General features: G+C 46.1%; 5 protein-coding genes and 1 non-coding gene across 6 annotated transcripts; 3 read left to right on the forward strand and 3 right to left on the reverse strand.

The window, feature by feature from the left end:
• The first annotated feature begins 383 nt into the window (after positions 1–383).
• On the forward strand, positions 384–2656 carry asf-1 (alternative chromatin assembly factor-1). Its single transcript, XM_953495.2, has 3 exons — positions 384–969; positions 1061–1409; positions 1605–2656. Exons 1-3 carry the CDS (start codon positions 861–863, stop codon positions 1960–1962), a joined length of 816 nt encoding a protein of 271 aa, XP_958588.1. The 5' UTR covers positions 384–860; the 3' UTR covers positions 1963–2656.
• Positions 2657–3143: 487 nt separating this feature from the next.
• On the reverse strand, positions 3144–6839 carry NCU09437 (hypothetical protein). Its single transcript, XM_953496.2, has one exon. The coding sequence runs from the start codon at positions 6752–6754 to the stop codon at positions 3347–3349; it is 3408 nt and encodes a 1135-aa protein (XP_958589.1). The 5' UTR covers positions 6755–6839; the 3' UTR covers positions 3144–3346.
• Positions 6840–14533: 7694 nt separating this feature from the next.
• NCU09438 (translation repressor/antiviral protein Ski3) lies at positions 14534–19423 on the forward strand. Its single transcript, XM_953497.3, has one exon. It carries the CDS (start codon positions 14796–14798, stop codon positions 19128–19130), a length of 4335 nt encoding a protein of 1444 aa, XP_958590.1. The 5' UTR covers positions 14534–14795; the 3' UTR covers positions 19131–19423.
• A 389-nt stretch (positions 19424–19812) lies between these two features.
• Positions 19813–19886, reverse strand: NCU15356. The gene has a single exon. It is a non-coding gene; the product is annotated as a tRNA-Val (tRNA).
• An 865-nt stretch (positions 19887–20751) lies between these two features.
• On the forward strand, positions 20752–21927 carry NCU09439 (RecQ mediated genome instability protein Rmi1; the record flags this gene model as incomplete). Its single annotated transcript, XM_953498.2, has 1 exon — positions 20752–21927. The coding sequence occupies one exon, from the start codon at positions 20752–20754 to the stop codon at positions 21604–21606; it is 855 nt and encodes a 284-aa protein (XP_958591.1). The 3' UTR covers positions 21607–21927.
• Positions 21928–22880: 953 nt separating this feature from the next.
• NCU09440 (hypothetical protein) lies at positions 22881–23945 on the reverse strand (the record flags this gene model as incomplete). Its single annotated transcript, XM_011396994.1, has 2 exons — positions 22881–23314; positions 23591–23945. 2 exons carry the CDS (start codon positions 23943–23945, stop codon positions 22881–22883), a joined length of 789 nt encoding a protein of 262 aa, XP_011395296.1.
• Between the last annotated feature and the right edge of the window lie 13 nt (positions 23946–23958).

The raw sequence follows: 23958 nt of genomic DNA on the forward strand, positions 1-23958 counted from the left end.
GCAGCTTGGAATCATGTGGCTTCTTCGCTCCGTCGGGTTCTGGCCCGATGCCTGCCACACCAAGACGTTGGATTGCCGGCGGCAAGACTACTGTACTACTACGCCCTACAAGCGGGAAACGCGTTCCTGTTCGTCCACTTCTTTCAATTTACGCGACTCACACCACTGCACATGTCCCGCCTGTAGAGGTACTTATCAGGCACCAGCACAATGGACACAGAAGGAGCAGAACTGAAGACGGAAAGATACACCGTGAAACGAATTTCAAAGCCATCGGAACCGCTTCTGTGTTATAGTTTCGGTTGGTAAATATACCAAATGTATCAATACGTCTCAAGTGTAATGAAATAGGAACAGCTCTGCCCGCGTGTGCAATGTAATGTCCATGATAGGCGCCGTCCTGTCCCTCTTCCATTCAGTTTCGTTGCAGTCCAGTTCTTGTCCCACTCCAACTGGCCATTTCCCCTCGCAGTCCGCAATGCACAGTCCTGTCCCGTAGGTCTTGTCTTGTCCCCCTCCTTGCATAATTAAGCTGGCTGGACTTGACTTTGACAGACCACGCTCCACTTTCTTCTCCAATCTCCTCCTCCACCAAAACAAACACCACATCCACGCAAGACAAGCCAGCAACCAGCAAGTCTTGGCCCAAAGCATCTTCTTCCCTCCTTCTTCTTCTCTCCCTTGTCCAGGGAGTTGTCTATTCGTACTGCTGTATCATCACTTGGTACATTCCTTCTACCAACTATAAATACTTGCGCGACTAGATACCACCACCATCACCATCACCATCACCACTCCTTGAGTGCGACATCTTCACATCTTTGTCAGTTTGCCCACGCGGCAACATCACCACCGCCAAGATGTCTGTCGTCTCGCTTCTCGGGGTCAATGTCATGAACAACCCCGCCAAGTTCACCGACAAGTATCTCTTCGAAATCACCTTTGAATGCCTTGAGCATCTCGAGAAGGGTATGCTTCTCCTCCTCCTCCCTCTTCTCGCCCCTCATTCGCATTTCTTCGCGTCGTGATCTTGGCGCTAACCGTCGCGTATGCGTATCAGACCTCGAATGGAAGCTCACCTATGTCGGCTCGGCCACCTCGGATAACTACGACCAGGAACTCGACTCCCTCCTCGTCGGCCCCATTCCCGTTGGCGTCAACAAGTTTATTTTCGAGGCCGAGCCTCCTGACACAAAGCGCATCCCTATCGACGAGCTTCTGGGCGTCACGGTGATACTGTTGACGTGCGCCTACGACGGTCGCGAGTTTGTGCGCGTTGGGTACTATGTTAACAACGAGTACGAGAGCGAGGAGCTCATTAATGATCCGCCCCCAAAGCCCGTCATTGAGAAGATTCGCCGCAACGTCCTGGCCGAGAAGCCAAGAGTCACGCGATTTGCCATCAAGTGGTATGTGTCACCCTGATACGATGTTAAAGTTTTTGCATTGCCTCTGCCTGCGATGGCGCGACCCGACGGCGCGGAAGGACGCGGCAAGCCCCACTGGCCCTCCCTTCTGTCTTAGTTGCCCAGCAACACACTCTCCCTACTTACAACTGTCTCTCTCCCTTTACCCCATATTCATGCTAACACCATCAACCACAGGGACTCTGAAGCCTCCGCTCCTCCTGAATTCCCTCCCGAACAGCCTGAAGCCGACGAGGTCGCCGACGAAGAAGAGTATGGTGCCGATGAACTCGCCGAACAATCGAGCATCGCCGACCCCGCCGTCAACGGTGGCATGGAAGTTGAGGGCCAGCCAAATGGCGCCATCGTGATTGAGGAAGACGAGATGTCCGAAGACGGCAGCGTCGATCTTGAGAACGAATCCGAGGACGAGCTGGACGGTGAAGGCGACGCCGAGGGCGAGCTCGAGCAAGGACAGGATGAGGACATCGAGATGGGCGATGAGATGGAGATCGATGACCACCCAAAGCAGCAGGGCATGGCCATGGCTCAATAGAGTGAGACCATGGAAGAGGACGAGGAGACGTTGAATGTTAGCCCTCTGTGGGATTCGGAAATGGGGACTGCAGGAAATTACCACAAAAGGCGAGGTTCTTCGAGAAAGGATCATTGGTCTGTGATCATGGGGCCGTGAAGAGCGATGGATGGGATACCAAGAGCTTCAATATCCTGCGGTCGAGGCCAAGCTGTGCAGCTGATACAAGCAAGCGGATGGGAAACGGCTGGGTTCTCCCACTCTCACTGGATACTGTTTGTCTACATTCCAACCAAGGGGGCGGTGTGATTGAGAGGGTCATCAGCCGGATGAGATGGAGTCCCGGCGATTGTTGTCTTGTGCTTACCGCTCAGCTTCCCTCGTTTGGATGCGGGCAGTGAGTGGGTGGAGGCTGACGAGTTATGTCTCTTTGATTGCTTTCTGTGTGTTGCCGTGTCGATCCGTGTTATCTGTTGCTTTTGCGAAACATACATCGTTGCTGGCTGCATGGTGCTGGTGGCGTGTTATCATACCCTACTTTTAGAAAGCAAAGAACATGGAAGAAAGAGAGAATTGATTGGGATCAGTCCGTACCCTATATTGCTGTTCTCGCTGTAAAACTCATGTCTTGATTTCTCAATGTTCCAATGTCTTCAGGTTCGCCCCTTTCAGGCTCCGGTGCCTCCTCCATGGTGTCGCTAGCATAAGTTCTTCCAGGAAAAAATTATTACAAAAATAATAAGAAATAAAAAAAAAAGAAAAAAAAAATTTATAAAAAAAAAGTTTAATCAAAAAACTTATCTAAGTCGTTGTGTCTGTGGGTTGGTTTATGATTGGTTTTGACCAATTTCACTGGTCGTCAATTCGGGGGTATCGGGACGTTCGGTGATGTCTAGGTAGGTAGTTGAATGGGTTCAAGATGAATAAATGTTCGATAGAAATGTTGACCCGACTTGTTGATGGCCTGTGATACCGAGAGGTCAATCGCTAGATATACAGCCAGCCGGTCCCTGGACAAAAGGGACACAGGTCTACATTATGGAACAGCGGTTGGACGTGATGTCTTAGTAGCCACCACGTAAGGTTAGGTGGGTAAGGAGAATACAAATAGGGCGTGGTAGGTAGGTACATGTAGGTAATTAGTTTCATCTACAACGACGTTCCATGAGGGTTGTCATTCATCCTACGGGACATCGTACAGTACATAATAATCCGTGTGGTTTTATTTTGGTACTTTTCCTACACAACCAAAAGAGGCAAAATATCGAAAGGATTTACCTAGTACCCAGTACCCAGTACTTCATGAGGTATCTCTACAGCCAACGAGCAACAAGCAACAGCTCCCATCCTATCTACCTTACATCCAGCTACTCCTCCAACGCAGAAGGCTTTTCCTCTCTCTTCTCTATTCCCTCTGCACCTCAATCCTCTCCACCAACTCCCCTCCTATCCTCGCAATCTCACTCAGGATAGCCTCCCTATTCACTTCCACCAGCTGTTCTTCTTCCTTCTCCTCCTTCTCCTCTCCATCTTTCTCATCACCGCCAAGCTTCCTCTTACCCGCCGCCTTAACCGGCTTATAAGAAGTCCCCAAATTAACCTTCAACCCCCTCCTTCCGAGAGAAGGATTCCAAATCGCTCCCACGACCTTCTCCTCCTCCCTTCCTCTAAAGAACACCAGCGGCGCAGATGATCCAGAGCCATAAACCTGCTCGAGTCTTTCAAAGAAAGTATCAACAGGAGCAGAAGGCAAAGGCAATGGATCTTCACCCGCAGTTGCAGACAAATTCTTGTACTTGCTTCCGCTGCTAGACTTGGCAGCAGTAATTGACGTAAGCTCCTCGCTCGGGTAAACCTTGCTTACAGCCTTGATGGCCTTGGGGGAAAGGTGCAATAGGACATCATATTCCTTCGTACTGGGGACGAACAGCCGTCTAGCGTCCAGCTCGACGCCCTCTTCGCGAATAACGTGGCAGGCGGTCTTGGCGAGGGCAGTCATGCGTGCTGCGACGACTTTGCTGGGTTGCGCGATGCCGTTGACGGTGGTGTAAGCGACGCCGGAAGATTCCTGCGCCGTGGCGACGAAGAGGACGGTGTGGTTCATGAGCGGATCGATCTTGCGCCAGGCTTCGAGACGGGTGGCGATGGCGGAGCGTTCGGACGATGGCATGTCGCTGTTGGTGTCGACGATGAGCGGCTCGGAGCGCCAGTCCCATCTGCTGACGAAGAGGAGGGCGCGGAGAAGGCCGACGGAAGGGGAGGAGGGTGCGTCCCAGGGGTAGGGGCTCAAGAAAGTCTGGAGGGCGACGAGTTCAATGAAGTCGGGGGTGAAGTGGGAGGCGAGTTTGTGTGAGGAGAACCAGTGTTTGAGCAGGCGGACGGTGGGCGAGAAGGCGGGGAAGCGGGTGGCGAAGGTGTTGATGGATTGAGTGTGCAGAGGGAGGTGGTAGTAGAGTCTGCGGAAGTTGGAGAGGAGCACGGAGGCTTGGTGGCGGTGGTGTTGGTCGATGGTCTTGTCGTGCGATTGGCGCGTGAGGAGGGCCTCTTCGAGGTCAGAGTGGATGCGCAGGCGGAAGGCAGGACCGGACTCGTAGACGATGTCGAGGTAGGCGAGGTTCTCGAGTTCCGTGTTGGTGGTGGTAGAGGACTCGAGACCGACGTAAGAGCGGACCTCGCCGGGCTTGGAACGCTCCAGGAGGTCGCCGATCATGCGCAGGAAGGCGATCTTGGTGCGTTGGATGGCCACGATGGATTCGGGCCACTTGCCGGAGGCTTCAAAGGAGATGACGCATTCCAGGGGGCGTGGGCCGGATTTGTTGACGGTCGAGAAGGGCACCTTGACGGAGGCGTGTCGCAGTTCGGGGCAGATGGGGGCTATTTGCCTGACGTGCAGCGGCATGTCGTCCAAGTCGCGGATATCCTTCTCGAAGGAGGAAAAGGCCTTGCGAGCGGCGTTGAAGACGGAGGTGTCGGTCGGCTTGATAGGAATCAACTCGGTGAAGCCATCGCCGTGGAAGGTGAGCTCGTCCTCGAGGTAGCCAACGCGAAGATGGAGCTTGAGGATGTAGCGCATAATTTCCTCGCAGAGGTCAAAGGGGGAGGTGGACGACCAGATCAAGGTCTCCCTGATAGAATCACCCTCGAACCGACGAAGTTCCGATTTCTCACCCCAGAACCGCTGGAACTTGGCGCATTCCTCCTTCTCCTCGTTGCTAGGTCCAGCGGCCGGACCGCGGTCGACAGAGCGGGTCATGTTGGCGGCATTGAAGAGGACACCAATCTCGATTGTGTGGTTCTGCTTGGTGGAGGGTTTCTTGGTGAGATCCCAGGATGAGCTCTTGGGTAGTTGAATGTGAATCGACCGAGCCCTTTCACCTAGTTCTTCGTCCTGAAGAGCCCGCTTGAGAACCCTGTGCACCTTGTCGCTGTATTCCCATAGCCGTCCCCGGCAGTCAATCGGTTCTGTCTTGTCCTGCTTTCCATCGTAGTTGAGGTGGGCAATGAGGTCGTAGTTTTGCCAGGGGAGGTCGGCCTTGAGGATGAAGGTAGGGGTAAACTGGTCGGCAGTGCTGTCGTTGAGAAGGCTCCTTGTCCACTTGGCGTGTTGGTGTAGCTTGGCCGCAGACCAGTTGCTCATCTTGAAGGCAACGTTCAAACCACGAACAGCGTCGAAGAGAACCGGACCAGTGGTTTCGGACTCGACGGTGGCAGTTCCCAAAACACACGGCTTCTCGGACAGGTTAGTAACAGACAAGAACTGGACCATGGCCTTGAACAACTGGGTGGCGCTCAGGGATGTAGACAAGGGCGCATGTCCCTTGGTGCTGTCGCCGCTTTGGAGCAGAAGGGCCAAAAGTACCGCCCATTCAAAGTGACCAAAACCACCGTCCGCCATATCGCTTCCCAGTCCTCGTTGTTGCAACCACACCCGACCCAGGATGCAAGCCTTCTTGAACGCGGCGCATTTCTTTTCGGTTTGTCGCAAGAGCTTCAAGTAGGGAAAGAAGCAGGACTCGGAAACAATCGTCGAGTTGTAGAAGGGCGTAGGCTTGGTCGCGGCCTTGGACTCGTCACCGCCAGCTTTGCGCACGAGGGTAGCGCCCAAGTGAAGCTTTGATTTGGGGAAGAAGTTGTCTGGGGCGCAAGGGATGATGCGCACTCTGTAGTCCAGCTGGCCCTCCTTTTTTTCTCCTTCCACCTTTGGTTTCAACGACAAAATGGGGGACAGGGTGTTCCCATTCAGGTATTCGTATGAAAGCTCTCCATCATCAGCCAGGTCCTTTTGTAGGGCAGCAGCCACAACACCGAGGAAGTAGGCTCTCTTGTAAAAGTATCGCAGGTCGAGGTAGTCCTTCTCTTGCAGAGTCTCGCCGGGGATCACAACCACCATATCCACAGCATGGCTCTTTTGGGCCTTGATCATGGTCTTGGACACATAGCTGCCGACAACGTTGAACTGGGAAGGCTTTGCGAAGGCGACCTTGTAGTTGGACTTGTCGGACGGGCGCGGCTCGGGGAACGGGATCGGGATCTTGTGTTTCTTTTCGAGTTTGGTGGCAGCCTCGGCGATCTGGAGGGCATCGTGGGCTTCGATGGCTTCGATGGAGCCCTTGATCTTGTGGAGGAGGGAGTCGACGCCTTCGAGGGCCGTGGCATAGTCGAGCTTCACTTCGTCGACGAGTTCTTCGGCTTCGAGGATGAATGCGCGGCCACGCGAGAGACCCGAGGAGGCAGCGGCGTCGATGTTGCCAACTGCGCTTTCACCGCCGCGTGAATGGCCAATCTTGCGTCGTTTTGCTGATCCGGGTTCCATTGTATGTGTGGCGGTGGTATAGGTATATGATGGTGATGGTGGAGGAGGATGTCCTGGGAATGGAGACAGGAAATTGATAGTGACAAGACACTGAGAGAGAGAGCACTGAAAGCCAAACAACAGTGGACCGAGCGTCGTCCCTCCAATTGAAGTTCTGCAAATTCGAGTCTCGTTCAAGTTTGCGACGGGAATTCCCAAATTTTTTGAGACTCTGGAGCTCCGATAAGAGATAAGAGGTCAATCCACAAACAGGGGCAGTGGAAGACCCGACAGGGGCAGTCGGGTGGGGCAATGTTGGTTGGTTGCCCCTGTGGGGTTCAACTGACAGACAGTGAGCGCCCGGCCCTTATCTCAGAATCAGACCCTCTTTTTTAGGCATGGGCGGCCTGCGGCCGCTGGGAAAGTGCGCTGCGCGCACATCTGGCCCGTGCGCTGCGCGCCCGGGGTTCTCAAAAAAAATAATAAATTGAAAGTTACTAAAGTTTCTAAATTGTGATCCGTGTACCCATTCTTTTAGTATACTTTCCGGTATTGAATAAGAACGCCTAAAAAAGAGGTTTGAATTCCCAATTAGACTAGAAGCGGATAGGGGAATTTATATTGATAAACTTCTAAGAAAGATAATATAGCGTTAAAATAAAACAATAGATTTAGGTTATACAAAAGATATGAGGAGAAAGAGTTCGTTGAGACGGATTTAATGGTATTATTAATTTTTTTCTACGACTATTGAAAGTATTAATTATTATAGAAAATGTAAAAACTTTACGTAAGTCCGTATATTCAATGCCTAGTTAGCTATATATTACAGTACGGCTTTTTATCCCAATACTATAAAACTTTGTAGGTATAGATATTATACGACTATTAATATAGTAGTATAGTTTTCTTTACTCTATAGTACGTTATTTTTTTTCCTTAATTTTTTCTATCCTCTATAGGTATTAATACTATAGATCCTAATTTCGATCCCTCCGTTGACCCCTAGCGTATATTGCGGGTAATAAAAGATATTATTAGTAATAGTAAAGACCCTCGAAAAGGCTAGGTTAAGGCGGTAGTACGGTTGGCGTACGAATAGAAGGATATAATATTAGTCGCAGTAATGGGCTACGGAAAAAGTATTGTCCTATATATATTTTTAGCTTTATATAATAAAATTACAATATAGATTATACTGTTAATTAAGTTTGGAGAAAGTTAATATAATAATATTATTACTAAAGTGCTAGATTTAAAGCTAGTATAGGTAAATAAAGATGTGACTTTAAAAGTAAGTATTCTGCCCTTTTTTACGAATCTTAAGTACCTTTATTAATTTATATATAGAACTGGGATATTTGGGACTAAATTTAATGCGGCGATTATACTTATATTCTATTGAGCCCGGAACTTACGATAAGTACGAAATTTAAGGCTGTATTGCGGTCCCTAGAATTCTATAAACGGATTAGTCTTTTCGCTATCGATAAATTATATTGCGTATTAGAATAGTGTGATTTTAGAAAGGAATTTTAGTACTTATATACCTTACGACCTTTATTACCGAGAAGTATTCCCTGGTTCGGTTGTATAGCTACGCTAGCCGGAATTTATAAGGATTTTATTATTAAGAAGGCCGGTTTTGATGCTAGAAACCTCGAAATTATTAGAACTTCCGTAGATAAACTAGAGATCTCTATTATTATTTAACCCCTTTTACGTAATTATTTTGGGGATTTCCGCCGTTTGCTCTTTCTTATAGAGGGTTATATATTATTAATTAGATAGGAAATACCTAAAATTATTATATATATCGATAATTGTAATAGTCTAGCGACGGTAAGAAATATTATTATTAATTACTTATATAAATAGTATAGTTTTAGTAAGGATATAGGCTATAAAGTCGTACGGTTATATAATTCCTTAGTTCGTCTAATTAATAAGGATATTATATACTAAGATTTCGCTACTAAAGTTAGTACTGATTACTGTATATATTTGGTTACCGTCTCTTTAGGTATAGGTATGGATCTTCTTAACGTTATTCGAGTGGTTTAGTTTGGAATGCCTTTTACTTTAAGTATCTTTAATATTTGGCAATATTTTAGAAGAGTAATACGAAAGCCGAGGGATGATAGTCTGTAGGGAAAAGTTTACTTTTTTGTACTATATTAGGCGTTTGATTATTTCGGTTTAAATAAGAAATAACTAAGAAGGCCGATATAAAGATAGTAATAGTAATAACAGTTCCGCTAGCCGTATACGCTAAGAGTACTTAGTAGGTTTATAAATATTATTACAATAATTAATAATAATAAGAATAATAAGAGTAATAACGAGAGGAATAAAGGAGGCGAGGGACTTAGTGATGATAAGCTATTACTAAATTCTAATATAGAGTATTACTTATTGTATAAATTTACTTATAAAGTTAAATGGTCTAAGGTTGACGAGAAGGTTTGAAAAAAAACGGACCTACTTTTCTTAGAATTTTTTAATACCCCTTGCTTTCGAAAGGCTATCCTCGATTACCTTCAAGAGCCCTCCAATATAGATTTGGAATATAAGCGCCCTGTTCCTGATGGTCTTTGTTGTAACGGAGGTGGCTATACGCCGTTATTTGGGAGAATATTAGTAATATTATTACGTAACTAGAATAAAGTATTCGATAAATTTTCGATTAGTATTTTAGCTGATATAGCCTTTAAATTTATTAATAATTGGTGTAGTAAGAAGGTATAGGAATTCGTCCCTATTAGGAGTTGTGTATTTAAGATTGTACTAGAAATATTGATACCGGTTCGGCTTTAGTATACGGTAGTTCGCCTTTTTACCGATAATATAAATATTTGTTGTAATAAGGTGTTTCCTTTTATAGATTTGGATAGATTTAGAGAAAAGTTCCTTATTAGTTTATTACGGTAATAGGAATATAAGGATGAGTATGGCGATGCTCTTGTTGAGTTTTATTTATTATTAGTAGCCGATGTTTATAAGGACTGGGAAAAAGATTACCCTCGGCCTCCTCTACGTTAAACTTAGCCTTAGTTACGTAATAACCCTTATGGCTTTCCAATTATATTGCCTGCTTATTCTGGTTTTATTGGTTTAATTGTAAATGTATTGCCTATTCGTCCTAGTCCCGGTTCTTTCTTAGCTAGTATATTGAATTGTGTTGCTATTGCTATTGTAATTGTTCTTTAAGTTTAAGTAGAAGTTCTTCTATATACCCCTTTAAGGTATAAAGAAGAATACGAAGAATAAGTAGAATAGTAAGGCGATGATAAAGTTAAGGCTTAAGTTGAGGTGGGGATTATATGTAAGGTAGGGCTAGCCGAAATATCCGGATTACAAATAAATCCGTTAATACTATAAGAAGGCTAGGAAGATATAAATTGCTATTTTAATAAATTTGCTAAATTATTGCTAGCGATTCTTCATTATAATTAATTAAGTCTAGAAAGATTATATACCCCCTTTATTAATATTTTAGCATAGTTTGCTACTTAAACGGCTATATTATATAAGTATAATATATAGATAATTGTATCCCCAATAGTAGCCCGGTTAGTTTAAGGATTACTAGTAATTAGAGGAAAGGGAAAGAAGAGGTAATTTGGGATTCTAATTTAAAGATTACCAATTTATAAAAGATAAATATAATAAGGTAGATATTTATATATTAATATTTATTATTATTAATTTACGTATTTAAAATTTGAGTTGTATACTAAGACGCTAAGATGGGAAGATACTTGGCAATTCAGTCTTAGACTTAGGGGTATAATACTAACTAAAGTATTATTAAATTTGACCTTTTTAACGAGAGATAAATATTATTACATTTAATAATCCTCTTACACTTTATATATACTTTTAAAACGCTCTAATTAGCCTATATAGTCTATTTCTAATTACCCTACTATTACCAGCCCCCCCGGGGGTGCTATGGGGATGCCCGTGGTATAGTGGTGTGGAGGATGTTCCTACTACTATTGATATAAGTATATAGAGAGTTCTTACATTTAATTCCTTACTAATAATTAGTTTTTCTCTTTAAACGTTTAGTTATTATATTGCTAACCTCTTTTAAATCTTTCTTATTTTTAAATTTTAGTATTAATTGCGTATGTAGCCGATTTGGGGAATAGGAGATGTAAAACTACTGTAAGATGTACTATTTCTCGGTACCGTTAATAGTTACTTTGAAAAAGGGTATACTATAAGGTATTTAATTAAAGTACGTAGAATAAGTCGAGTTGAACTCCTTTCTTTTTACTAATTTTTTACTTTTTATTTAATTTTTTACTAAAGGTACCTTAAGGTTTATAAATATTATATATAGACTTTAAGATTTAGTTTACTATTTATCTTTAATATAAATATCTTTAATATTATTATTAAGAGTAAGATCCTATAAATCTTTTACACCCTTATTAAATAACCGTCTACCCTCTTCGCTATAGTTAATAATACTATTTTAAGTAATATATTTAATTAATTCCGGTATATATCTTTAATTTACTATATCGATTAGGAAAGGGATAACTTTATTCTAATCTACTAGCTTCTCTATAAAATTCTATTGTTTAACGAGGTAGATATTTAGTATATTAAATACTTTAGGGTCTGACGTCCCAATTTTCCTCTTTATTATATTATCCTTATATAATTTGAGTATATAAGAAATAATATTAGTAAATAGATTATTAATAGTATAAGTACCTTTAATTGTACGTCCTTATAATCTTTTAGCTCCTTTGTAAATAATAGTAAGGATATTAGAATTGAGGGTAAAATGTATAAAGGTAGTTTTAATATTATAGGTAGAATTCTTGTTGTGCTTAATATTAATAGTATATACCCTATTCCAGTACTCTAGTATAAGATTAATAGGCTTATACTTGCTATTAGTAGTAATTAAGTAGATTAAACTACTTTTTAAAATAGTATTCCGAAGGCTATTATCCGTAATATTTGGGTATAAAAGCTATGTAAAGTATAGTATTTTAGGGCTATAATTCTAGGACTTTCTACTATAGAAAATAACTGGTAGAATGGGAATGATATTTCGAAGGAAACTATAATCGCCTGCCCGGATTGCTTCGTAAATTAATAGAAGGATTAATACTATTTATATTAATCTATAATAGCTTTGAAATTCAATATCGATTTTCGAAGCTAAAGTAGGTCCTAGTAGTATAGGTCTATCCCCGCTAATATTAATATTAATATTAATATAAATATCGACATTAATATTAATATTAGGGTATTCCCTAGTCTAGCCCTATATAGAGAATACTATATCCTAAATACGATCGAGCATTTACTATATAGAGGTAGTTTGTTATCCTTTATTTATATTGTTATTATTATTGTTATTAGTATTATTGGCTCCTTCCTCTTTAATTAATATCTTTATTATTGATTTTATACTATTAATAGTCAGTTTATTGAGATTTCTATATTTAATAAGCTTAGAAATAAGAAATGCAAGAACTCTAATTTGAAACCCGTATATAATAAGGGGTATTGCTTGGTAGTACTTAATCCTTTCCTTCTTAATATTCTTTAAACGTTAGAAAAAGAAAACGTCCGAAGAGATTATTGTAGTAAAAAAGGCTGTATCCTTACCCCCGTCCTAAAAGTAACGAAACAATATTTTAAGGAAGTTAATTTTAATGTAGAAGAAAGTAGGGATAGGGAGTATCTATTTCTTTTATTCCTATTATTCGCTAGCCTCAATTTTGTAGTATTGGATACGTTTAATAAAAGAGGTAGTTTTTTAATTACTATAAATAAGGATTAACCGATGGACTAACTTATATTTATTAAATGTAAAGCAATTATTCTATAGTTCTTTATAAATGCGGTAAACGCCCTTAAGCTTGCCTTCGTCTTTATAAATAGCACTAATCTGGAGGTTTAGTAAATTTAAATATTTTACCTATTTTATAATAAGGAAAGTTGGCAATTTATTCTTCGCTATTAACCTCTTTATAGTAATATTATTGGTAATATAGCAGAATAAGGACTTTAGGGTAAAGTTTATAAGCTAATATATAGCAATATTAGTACTTGAGCGCCTTAGGAGGATATAATTTACTATTATTTTGTATATGAATTTTTTAGTTCTATTGAATAATAATTATTGAAGAGGGCTATATAATTCTAGGTATAATACTAGACTGGCCGTTATAAGGTTAATTATTTAGTCCTACTTCCCTTCTGTTAATTTACGAATAGTATTTTTATAATTGAAATTGTTATATATAATAATACTATTAGGATTATAAGCTGTTCGTTTGAAGTTGCGCTTTACTTAGTTTATTATACTATTAAGCAATTAGTTAAAAGTAGTATATAACGAGATAATACCTATGTTAGATAATGTCTATATAGCTCTTTTAAATGTGTTGGTTGTAAGTAAATAAAGATTAAGAATGTAACGAAGGAAAGTACTCTTCTTTTTAGTAAATTCAAATATAAGAATACTAGCAATTAAAATAATACGGCCGTAGTGTTATTCGTCGATGCTAGCTTACGTGACGGTACTGATCGTTTTAAATTAAATATACAAAAGTATATTAATATCTTCGAGTAATTGTGCGTATAGATATATTATTTACTTAGTTAACTATAAACTGTGAAATTAGTTATACTAGATTTAGAGTTGTAGATTTAAGGGAAGGTTAGGTTTGTTTGAGAGTATTTTTTAATTAAGACGAACTATTTAATTTAGTAATCGTTGCTAGTTCTTTACTTTAGTAAATATTCTTAATTTTAAATTATTTGAAAGATGGTTCCTTTGTAAGAAGAGCGTTTATCTTTTTGCGTAATGTTAAAATATTGTAGTTTAGTCCGTTAGGTATATTAGTCTGAACGGTAAGGTTATTTCTCCTAAAAGTTTTATTTATATTGTTGTTTTCGTTGAATAAATTAGTAAAATCCGTACCTCTACGACTAGCTCTTAGCTATTCGACTATAAATATTTTAATATTAAAGTACTTTAGTTTAACAATTTTCTTTTTCCGTACTACTTTTCTTATACGTTTGGCGTATTTCGAGTGGAGATGCGATTAGAGTTTGAGGGTCTCCGTAATAATCTTATAATTATCTTCCTCTATAAATATATTATTTCGCTCTAGCTCGGCTTCTTCGAATTTTTTAAATTCCTCGTCTATATTTTACTCTAGCTATTATACTTAATATAGATATTCTAATTTATTTACGAATATTTCTTATATGTAATCCGGAAGGTCGGTATTATTACTAGCGAAAGGATTAGAAGTTAAGCGAGAAGTTATAATTGAAGATGGACGATGATGTCCTTGTCCTTATCCTTATTCTTATTATTATACTTCGGAGCAATTCCGTTAATACTGAAGAAATGGATGCGTAGGTAGATTACGGATAGATTACGTATCCGATATATCGTTTTACGAATTGTCTTTTATATTAGCAATAATAAAATTGATATTATTAGTTAGTACTTGTTTATACGACTATAAATTTACTAGAATTATTGTGATGCGACGTATTATAGTGGATTTATGGTATTAACGTTGATATTTTGGTAGGATGGTCACCATCTACGCGACTGGAATCGAATTGTACACTCAGACCTCCTTAAGCGGAGGGCCAGAATATTACCCAGTTTGGAAAAAAATATCAATTTATCGATAAAATGCCAAAAATGTGGTATTCGTTATAGGTCCGTGCACGCCCGGGAGCTCAAGGTGGGTCTGAGCGCTGAGATAACCCGGCCCCACGTCTATGATGCACAGAGTCCCACTGCACTGCACATTGTGCCTGCTTCAGTTGATTTCAATGTTCACTTGTTAGTTCACCCGCTGTCGCCAAACACAAAGCTTAACACTCCAACATCACCACTTACCCACACTCGACATCGCAACATTGAATTGTATTGTTTACCTCTTCATCTATCTCTTCTTCTTCGTGTCATTTTCTACCTATTTGCCATTTCCCTTCCAATTTTGCTGCCATCTGTCTGTAACAAACATACAGTAGGTAGTAACCTACTCAACAGGGCACCATGTCCACCAAACAGCTCGTCAAGGCGGCTGCCGAGGCCATCAAGAAGCAGCAGTGGGACGACGCCATCGAGGGCGCAAAGAACATCATCGACAAGGACAGCAAGAGCTACCAGGGACACATCCTCCTGGCCTTTGCTCTCGACAAGAAGGGGCGGCTCGAAGAAGCAGAGAACACATACCTCGCCGCCACCAGACTCAAGCCAGAAGAAAAGGAAGCGTGGCAGGGCCTCGTCAAGCTCTACCCAAACCTCGACACCTCCAAAAAGTTCAAGCAGCACCAGCATGCCGTCCTCAAGCTCGCCGAGATCTTCCGAGACGCGAACGACCTCCAGAAATGCTACGAAACCGTCGACAGTTTCATCACCTACGCCCGCAACAAGGCCGAGTCATACCAATACGTCGACGCCCTCGACCTAATATTGCCCGGATCTCCCATCTACGACGCCATCGAGGGCCGCTTCGGTCATGTATGGAGGACATACGAGACACAGGCCAAGCTGGTCGAGCAAAACGAGAAGAAGCGCATCAACACCCTGATCGGCGAGAGGAGGACGCGCATCGGCGCAAGAATCAACGAGGTCACCCTGGAGGTCAAGCGAGAGGTCTACAGACAGAGCAGGCTGAGCTACACCTACGCCCAGCTCATCAACTGGACCAACGACGACGAAGTGCGCCGCATGTATGAGGAGAAGCTGATCCAATACTGCCACGACCGTCTGATGGCCTGGCCTCCAGGAGAGGAAAAGGAGCAAGAACTGGCTAATGTCCTGAAGCTCGCCAACGACATGGTCATCATCAAGCACCCCTACAAGCTGGCCTGGGATATCGCCATCAACTGGCAGGACCACAAGGAGATCAAGGAGTGGGATGTCACGGTGCTCAGACAGTACTGCACTTTCTTCCCTGATAGTGATCTCAACAGGGTGGTCATGGGCTTCTTGACCAGCAGCGTCTCTCCCTTCCCACAGGAGAAGCAGGAACAGACGACAGAGGATGCGGCGGCCAAGAGTGAGGGCAGCACGGAAGAGAGCGAGGACGACGAGGATGGAGGCGCGGCCACCATCTATGCTCCCATCACCGAGGAAGACCGTCTTCTTATGATGACAGAGGGTATCAGCGGTGCCGAGTCACTGTTGGCGTTCAGACTGATGGGCGAATACTACCAGCATCTGGAAGAATGGGAGAGCAATGTCGAGCTGATGCGCAAGGCGTTGACGTTCCTAAAAGAGGAGCGGGCCAAGACGGGACTGGATTTCCGCTTTACCGAGGACGCCTTTTCCTTGTATCTCGGCACGGCTTTGGTCTTTTACCAGACTCCCCGTAACCACCAGGAAGCCAAGGCTCTTTTCGATGCGGTACTCACTCACGACCCTACCTCCACCCCTGCCATGATTGGTGTCGGTCTAATCTACGAGGAGGAGGAGGAGTACGATGAAGCCATTGACTTCCTTGAGCGGGCTTTGAAGCGTGATCCCAATAATATCCGGGTTAGGACCGAGGCTGCTTGGGTCAAAGCACTCAAAGGAGACTTTGACATGGCCAGAGCCGAGCTGGAGGCCTGCATTCCCATTCTTTCCAAAAAGGGTCAGTCGAAGGAACTCCTATCACAAACTCAGTACCGCCTTGGTTACTGCATCTGGAACATCGACACCTCCAAGGCTGCCCGAAAGGACAGGTCTGGAGCTTATGCCTTGTTCCTGGAGTCACTCAAGAACAACCTCAACTATGCCCCGGCTTACACCATCCTCGGTATCTACTACGCCGACTACGCCAAGGACAAGAAGAGAGCGCGCAGATGCTTCCAAAAGGCAGTGGAGCTTTCGCCATCTGAGGTCGAGTCTGCTGAGCGGCTAGCTAGATCCTTTGCCGATGACGGAGACTGGGACCGCGTCGAGCTCGTTGCCCAAAGAGTCGTCGACTCTGGCAAAGTCAAACCCCCACCTGGATCCAAGCGCAAGGGTATAAGCTGGCCTTTCGCCGCTCTCGGTGTGGCCGAGCTCAACAAGCAAGAGTTCCACAAGGCCATTGTGTCCTTCCAGTCGGCTTTGCGTATTTCTCCCAATGATTACCATTCCTGGGTGGGTTTGGGTGAGGCATACCACAGCTCTGGTCGCTACATTGCCGCCACCAAGGCCATCCTGAACGCCCAGAAGCTAGAGGAATCTTCTGAAGCGAACCTCACCGGAGAGACGTGGTTCACAAAGTTCATCCTAGCCGACATTAAGCGCGAGCTGGGTGACTTTGATGAGTCCATCGAGTTGTATCAACGTGTCATCCAGGAGCGGCCGGACGAAGAAGGCGTCGCCACTGCCCTGATGCAGACACTCGTCGACAACGCGTTTGACAGTCTGAACAAGGGATTCTTTGGCAAGGCTGCCGGTCTGGCCACCGAGACACTCACCTTTGCCACCAAGGCTCCTGATGCCATCAAGGACACCTTCAACTACTGGAAGGCCATCGGTGACGCTTGCTCCTTGTTCTCCAACATCCAAGGCCGCATCTCCGAGTTTCCGGCTGAAACCGTTTCCTCGCTCCTGGGAACCGACGAGGACTTCCCCGCCTACCAGATCCTCAAGGACATTGACAACGTCGGTACTGGCATCGTCTCCACCGACGGCGTTTTCCCCGAGAACGAGACTGTGGGCGTAGACTTGACCAAAGCCCTCCAGGCCACCCTTCTTGCCCACAAGCGCTCCATCCATATCGCTAGCAACGATATCCACGCGCAGTCCGTGGCTTACTACAACCTCGGCTGGGCCGAATACCGCGCTCACGCCTGTCTGCCTCCGGACATCCGTAAGAACAGCCACAAGAAGCCCACCAACTATATCAAGGCCGCCATGGCCTGCTTCAAGCGCGCCATCGAGCTGGAGGCTGGCAACTCCGAGTTCTGGAACGCTTTGGGTGTCGTAACCTCTGAAGTCAACCCAGCCGTAGCTCAGCATGCCTTCTGCCGCTCGCTCTTCCTGAATGAACGTGGCGCCCACGTCTGGGCCAACCTGGCTACTTTGGCGTTGGCACAGGGCGATCTTGCGCTCGCCAATGAAGCATTCACACGGTCCCAGTCGACGGACCCGGATTACTCGCTTGCTTGGCTGGGGCAGGGTGTTGTGGCACTGTTGACAGGGAACGAAAAGGATGCGAGGGGTTTGTTTACGCACGCCATGGAGATCTCGGGCGATACCTCACGGGTCATCAGCCAGAGATACGCAGTCTCCATGTTCGATCACATCCTTTCCTTCTCATCCTCCGAGTCTCTCCCCACCACGTCCCTAATCCAACCCATCTTCGCCCTCACCCAATTGCAATCCCTTCACTCCTCTGCTTCGTCCTCTACCGACCTGGCCTATAACCACCTCCTCGCTCTCTTCCTCGAGCGCACTGGCGAGACTCCGAGAGCTATCTCCATCCTCGACTCCCTCTCCACCACTCTCGAGCAAGAGTACGAAACCACCGAGTCGCCTCTAGCCCTCAAACACTTCGCCATCGTCAAATCCGATCTCGCCCGCCTTCAGCTGTCCGCTCGTCTCTTCAACGAAGCAATCGATTCCGCCGACCTGGCACTCCAACTATCCTCCGACGAGTCCGCCGACGAACTAACAGCCGAAGAACGCCGCAAGCTGCGTCTCTCTGCGCACGTCACACTAGGTCTAGCGCACTACTACTCCCACGACATTACCGCCGCAGTCACCGCCTTCGACCAGGCCCTCTCCGAGTCCAACACCAACCCTGACGTCGCCTGCCTGCTGGCGCAAATCCTCTGGGCCACGGGTCAAGAAGACGCTCGCGAACGCGGTCGGGATCTCTTGTTTGGCGTGATTGCGGACTCGGAGGAAAGAAAGGAACAGCATGTCCAGTCCGTTTTGCTGCTAGGCGTTATTGCCCTGCTGGACAATGACGCAGAGTCAATGGATGCCGTGGTGTCTGAACTCCAATCTCTCCGCTCTAGTGACGAGGGGATTAGCCCGGAGCAGCAGGCGCAGTTGGGTGAAGTTTTGAGGGCGATCCTCACTGCGATGGGGTCAGGAGAGGCCCAGCCCATGACGGATGTCATGTTGCATCCGTTCTTGCCACATGGTTGGTCGAGGGTTGCGCAGTTGGCTGCCCAGCACGGAGGAGAGGAGGAGGCAGAGGGAGCGAGTGAGATGGCGCTGAGAGTAGCGAGGAAGGGAGTGCCGCCTAGGGGAGAACTGAGTCCGGAGGATCTGGCGAGGGCGTATGCGGGCACGGGAAGGCCGGCGGATGCGCAGGTGGGCTGCGTGGTTGCGCCTTGGGAGCGGAGGGGGTGGGAGAGTTTGGGGGATGCGGTCACGGCTGTTGCGGCGAAGCAGTAGAAGTGTGGTGGGAATGCCTATTCCCCTTGCTTCCACCCCTTCCGCCGCCGCCGCCGCCGCCGTTGACACCGGCCCTCCTCAACAGGATGTTTCCTTGATAGCGTAGTGTAGCAGTTCTGGTATCTATGTTAAATACCTTCAGGTATAGCTATAGGGTCAAGGTATCGTCAGAGGTAGAGACATGCAGCGTAGGTGTTTTGGACCCGAGGCCATTGGGGTCTTTGGGGTACCCGATTTTAGCAACTGTTAAATTTGTTATATATCTATAACCCATCTGCCTTCCTCGTCCACTACTTGGCCTGTGTTCTTTCTCTTTCTTCAAATTGTTATGCTTCCATGACATGACATGACCTTTGTCTTCTACCTATCCCTATGCGCGTCCATGCTCTTCCCTTGTCTCTTCTCTTCCCAGAGTCAAGAGGGCTTAGCAGAGCTGCCCTTTTGTGATTTACATCGTGTCCAGTCCAGTGGAACCCCGTAGCCAAGGGAAACCCGCAATGCGCACGGAAGGGAAGATAGAGGCAAGCATCGCAAAAAGAAAGCAAAAATAGAAAGCGAGAGAAAAAAAAAAAAAAAAAAAAAATAAGGCGTTGGATGTCGGAGAAGAGAAAAGCAGAGATCCATACTAGGTAGGTGCCGAGGGAATCGGAAAACGAAAATGCAAGAAAAAAAGAAATTGTGATGATCCGACCCAGGCTCGATCTGGGGACCTTCAGTGTGTTAGACTGACGTGATAACCAACTACACCATCGGACCGTTGTGATTGTTATTGGTAGGCACAAAATCTGGGCTCTATATCAATGGTTCGAGGTCGATAAATCTCTTCACTTTGGTACGGTTACCGCGTTTACATGCAATAGGCGCTCGGCAAAACCAAACGAGAATACTGTGAGGTCTATGGAGAATGCAAAAAGTAATGTAGTATATTTTTCTGATTTCTTCAGCTGTCTTGTCCATCTTGTGGTTAGCGCCCGTCGAGAACAGCGGGGACGAGCTAGGGGAGCACGGGAGATACGGGAGCTGGGACGCTAGCCACGTAGTTAGCGCCAGCGCTGTGAATTGGTGTAACAGCTTAGTGGTACTAACATTGCATTTTGCCAGTGCTATGAACCCGAAGGATTCTAGTCTAGAATCTTGTTTGATGCTCCTGCGACTTCGCGTTCGTTTCTTTCGACAACCAACCTTTCTTCACAAACACTCGGTCAAGAAGCCTTCGCTTTAACCTTTCCGGTTTTCGAAAAGTGTCATCCCTGATAGACGCAAGGCAAGTCGTGCTAGAGGGACGGCAAGGGGACGAACAACCAGTTGCGCAAGTGGACGACATCTTGGGGGAGAACTCAGTTTACCATCAGATTTCATTTGGAGGGAACAAAACACCAGAATTCCGCAAGGAAAAATATCACGACCAAAACAAACCCCCATTACCAACACAGCTTACGGGCAATCGTGAACACACTTTCACGAAACAATCCTAGTTTCAACCGACAAGTCTTGCTCGACAGATCTGGCCGAGACAAACTCATCTAAACCTCACCACTCCCATCACCACCAGCGTTCAAACCCATCGCCGCCTTGGTATCATCACCAACACAACCACAACCACACCTGCCTTCAGACCAAAATGGAAACAGCCCGCACCCTCCACCGGCAACTCACCACCGACTCCCACACCACCTTCCTCCCCATCCCCTCCCTTTCCTGGCTCACAACCCTCATCCCCTCCACCACCTCTCGCAACATCCCACCCCTTCCCTCCCTCCTAGCCACCGCCCGCCTCCGCCTCCTTTCCTCCGACCTTTCCACGCCCGGTCTCCTCGACCCCAGCTACGTCTCCTCACACAGCTTCCCCCCCTCTTTAACATCCGGTCAACAACACCCACCTACGGGGTACCCAAAAGACCAGACCCTCCCACAAGACGTCCTAGTCCAAGTCCTCGACATCGTCAACCTGTCCCGCTCCAAATGGGAAGTCGTCGAAGAGCTTGAGTCCATCGAGCGCGGGGAACAGACGCGCGGGAGGGAAGTTATTCGCCTCCCCACCACTTCCAACTCCTCCGATCCTAATGATCCCAACGACGGGGTAGATATGGGCGACGGCGGGACCCAAACGCAAGCTGCCCAGCAACAAGCAGCAACAGCCCAAGCCCAGCAGCAAGCCCAACAAGCAAAAGACCGCAAAAACGCAACACACAAAATAACTCTCCAAGATTGCTCAGGGCAGAGACTCTATGCGCTAGAACTAAAAAGAATAGAAGAAATCGCCGTGCCGCAATTTGTCAATGGAAAAATGGTTGGGGGGACGCCGATCGGGTGTAAGTTGTTGTTGAGAAAGGGGACAAAAGTGGCGAGGGGGGTGGTGTTGTTGGAGCCGGGGAGGGTCAAAGTGTTGGGGGGTAGGGTAGAGGGGTGGGGGAGGGTTTGGGAACAGGGACGGTTTGAGAGGGTGAGGGGGGAGGTTCAGGCTCAGAGGGGGTGAGTGAGTGGCAATGAAAGGGAGAGAGGAGGGGGGAAGTAGGGAAGTGGGGGGACAATGGACGGGGGTAGGAGGAGATGAAGAGAAGTACCTGATGAAGGGGATGGGAATGGGGATAGAGGTAGGGAAGGGGATGGAAATGGGATAAAATGCCCTGGGAGTGTTGGTAATCAAAGAGGGACACACATGGATAGAGGGGCCGCGGACAGTCTGGCGTTGGCACTATCATGCCCACCTCAAAGAGTTCATATCGGATGGAGGGCTGGGACTCGACGACAAAAAGGGTTGGTTGGAGTTGTTCAGGTAGTGCAAAAGGGAAAACGGAAGCCGGGCAGGCAGCCGATGTATAACCCGGATGGGTGTGCCAGTGAATGGGCAAGGCCAGTGAAGGCAGCCCAGGGCACAGAGTTCCAACAGTCGAAATGAAGCGCTGGATATTTTCTTTATCGTGAGGATCTTGTTCTCCGTGAACCGTTGACGCAGTGCGCGGTACGTCCATCCATCTCGCATCTTACTTGACGCCCCCTTTGTTGGTTGTCCTTCACCCAGACGTTGGGCACTTGTCGACTATCGCAGCCTTCGCACCTTCGCACATCTGGAGATTGGGGATTCAAGTGACATATGATAAGAACTTGATCTCAGATGCACATGCACAATGACCAAGATTAAACACCATATAGCAACCATGATAAAATAAAAGGGAGCACGAACGAACACAGTCGCATTGGAAATCGCTCCTCATTCTCTAATGCATTTCTGCATCATCCAATCTAGCTATACCCCTAACTCTAGCTCTAGTCTAGCTTCCTACATCTAATAATCAAGGAATATTTCCCATGATATCTTTCTCTCTACTTCTAGAGGTATTAGATATACTTAAACAAACCTGTCGCTTATGACTCCAAGTTAAACATACATACCTAGCTTCGCTTTTTTTCTGATCATCCATTAGTAGCACACAAACATACACGCTTACTTACGCTTTCCTAACTGGCTGGCCCAACTTCCTTTGCCCAACCTACAAGTCGGGTCTCGTACAACTCAGCTACTGAGCTGATCCATATCCGGATCCCATCCCCCAAAGTTCCAACGTTCCAATGTGATACCTACCGTACCAATACCCAATATCCTCAACATCTTCAACATGCCACAAGCTCAGCCAGCCCGGAATTTTCACTTTCATTGGCTTTCAAAAGAATCCCATCAGACGAGCTTGCGAGCTCTTCATTTCCCGGCTTAGTCTCAATCCCCTTGTCTTTTTCGGGCCAAAGATAGACTCATGGGCGCCATCTATGGTAATCCCACCAATCACTGACTTTCATCTCCTCGAGTTTTGTAGCTCCAGAATCCGAAGACGCAAGCTCTGAAGGTACCGGCCCCTTTGTGTCAGCCGCCTTAGACTTAGGGTCCCTCTTCTTCTTCGTCTCAAAGTCAGACTCGTTTGCGGCACCAATGTGGTAATCCCACCAGTCACTGATTTTGATCTCCTCGAGTTTTGTTGCTTCAAAATCTAGAGACGCAGGCTTGGAAAGTGTGGGCTTCACGGTTGAGGTCTCCTCGACTTCGGGTTCCTTGACTTCGGGCTCCTTGACTTCGGGCTCCTTGGCTTCGCGTTCCTTGGCCTCGTGTTCCCTGGACTTTGGCTTCCTCTTCTTTTGCTGCTTAAAGTCAGGCTCCGTGGCCCCAGCAATGTAGGCCCATGACCCATTGACTTTCCCGTTTTTCTCTTCATTTGACAGGTCCGACAAGACTTTTCGCTCACACTATGACATGGCTGGAGGACAATACTCTGGTATAGTCTGCGAGGAATCTTCCGGAACGGTCTGTGGAAGGTCCGCTAACCCATCCTTTAGCCCATTCGTTGACATATTTCGTGAGATACAATCTGGACAATCTGGCACATCCGCTGGCCCATCCGTCGACATATCCACTGAGGTATACTTTGGCTCAAACCACGGCGTGTTATCTGGCATATCCTGCGACTCACACAGTGGTGCGTCCGCTAGTACGTAGTACGCTGGTGCGAAATCTGGGACATGCGTTGGGACGTGGCCTGGAATGTACCTGGGCTTCTTGGGGTCTCTTGACACGCCATTTGGCTCCTCATTCAACGTCTCAGTCTCCTTGGGTCCCTCAGGCTTGGACATGTGTATCTCTGACTCCGCCTCTGGCCGCGTCGGTGTCTGCTCTCGGAGTGAAGACCGTGAAGATGCTTCATGCAGTGAAGATGGGTCTTCCGGCACTGGTAAAGGCCGCGACGCATCTTTCAAAACCATTTGCACTTGGTGATACTGTGACTGGAAGATCAAAGTATCCCCGGACGACCAAATGCCATCCTTCATCTTCCGCCTCCCC

This window comes from Neurospora crassa, linkage group VII (genome assembly GCF_000182925.2).
Source record: "Neurospora crassa OR74A linkage group VII, whole genome shotgun sequence".
Classification (NCBI taxonomy): Eukaryota; Fungi; Ascomycota; class Sordariomycetes; order Sordariales; family Sordariaceae; genus Neurospora; species Neurospora crassa.

Bases quoted from the DNA above. Each gene is read 5' to 3' on its own strand.
- NCU09437 (XM_953496.2), bottom strand. From the start codon at position 6,754: ATGGAACCCGGATCAGCAAAACGACGCAAGATTGGCCATTCACGCGGC.
- asf-1 (XM_953495.2), top strand. From the start codon at position 861: ATGTCTGTCGTCTCGCTTCTCGGGGTCAATGTCATGAACAACCCCGCC. The intron at 970-1,060 runs GTATGCTTCTCC...TATGCGTATCAG, and splicing joins CCTTGAGCATCTCGAGAAGG to ACCTCGAATGGAAGCTCACC. The intron at 1,410-1,604 runs GTATGTGTCACC...CATCAACCACAG, and splicing joins ACGCGATTTGCCATCAAGTG to GGACTCTGAAGCCTCCGCTC.
- NCU09438 (XM_953497.3), top strand. From the start codon at position 14,796: ATGTCCACCAAACAGCTCGTCAAGGCGGCTGCCGAGGCCATCAAGAAG.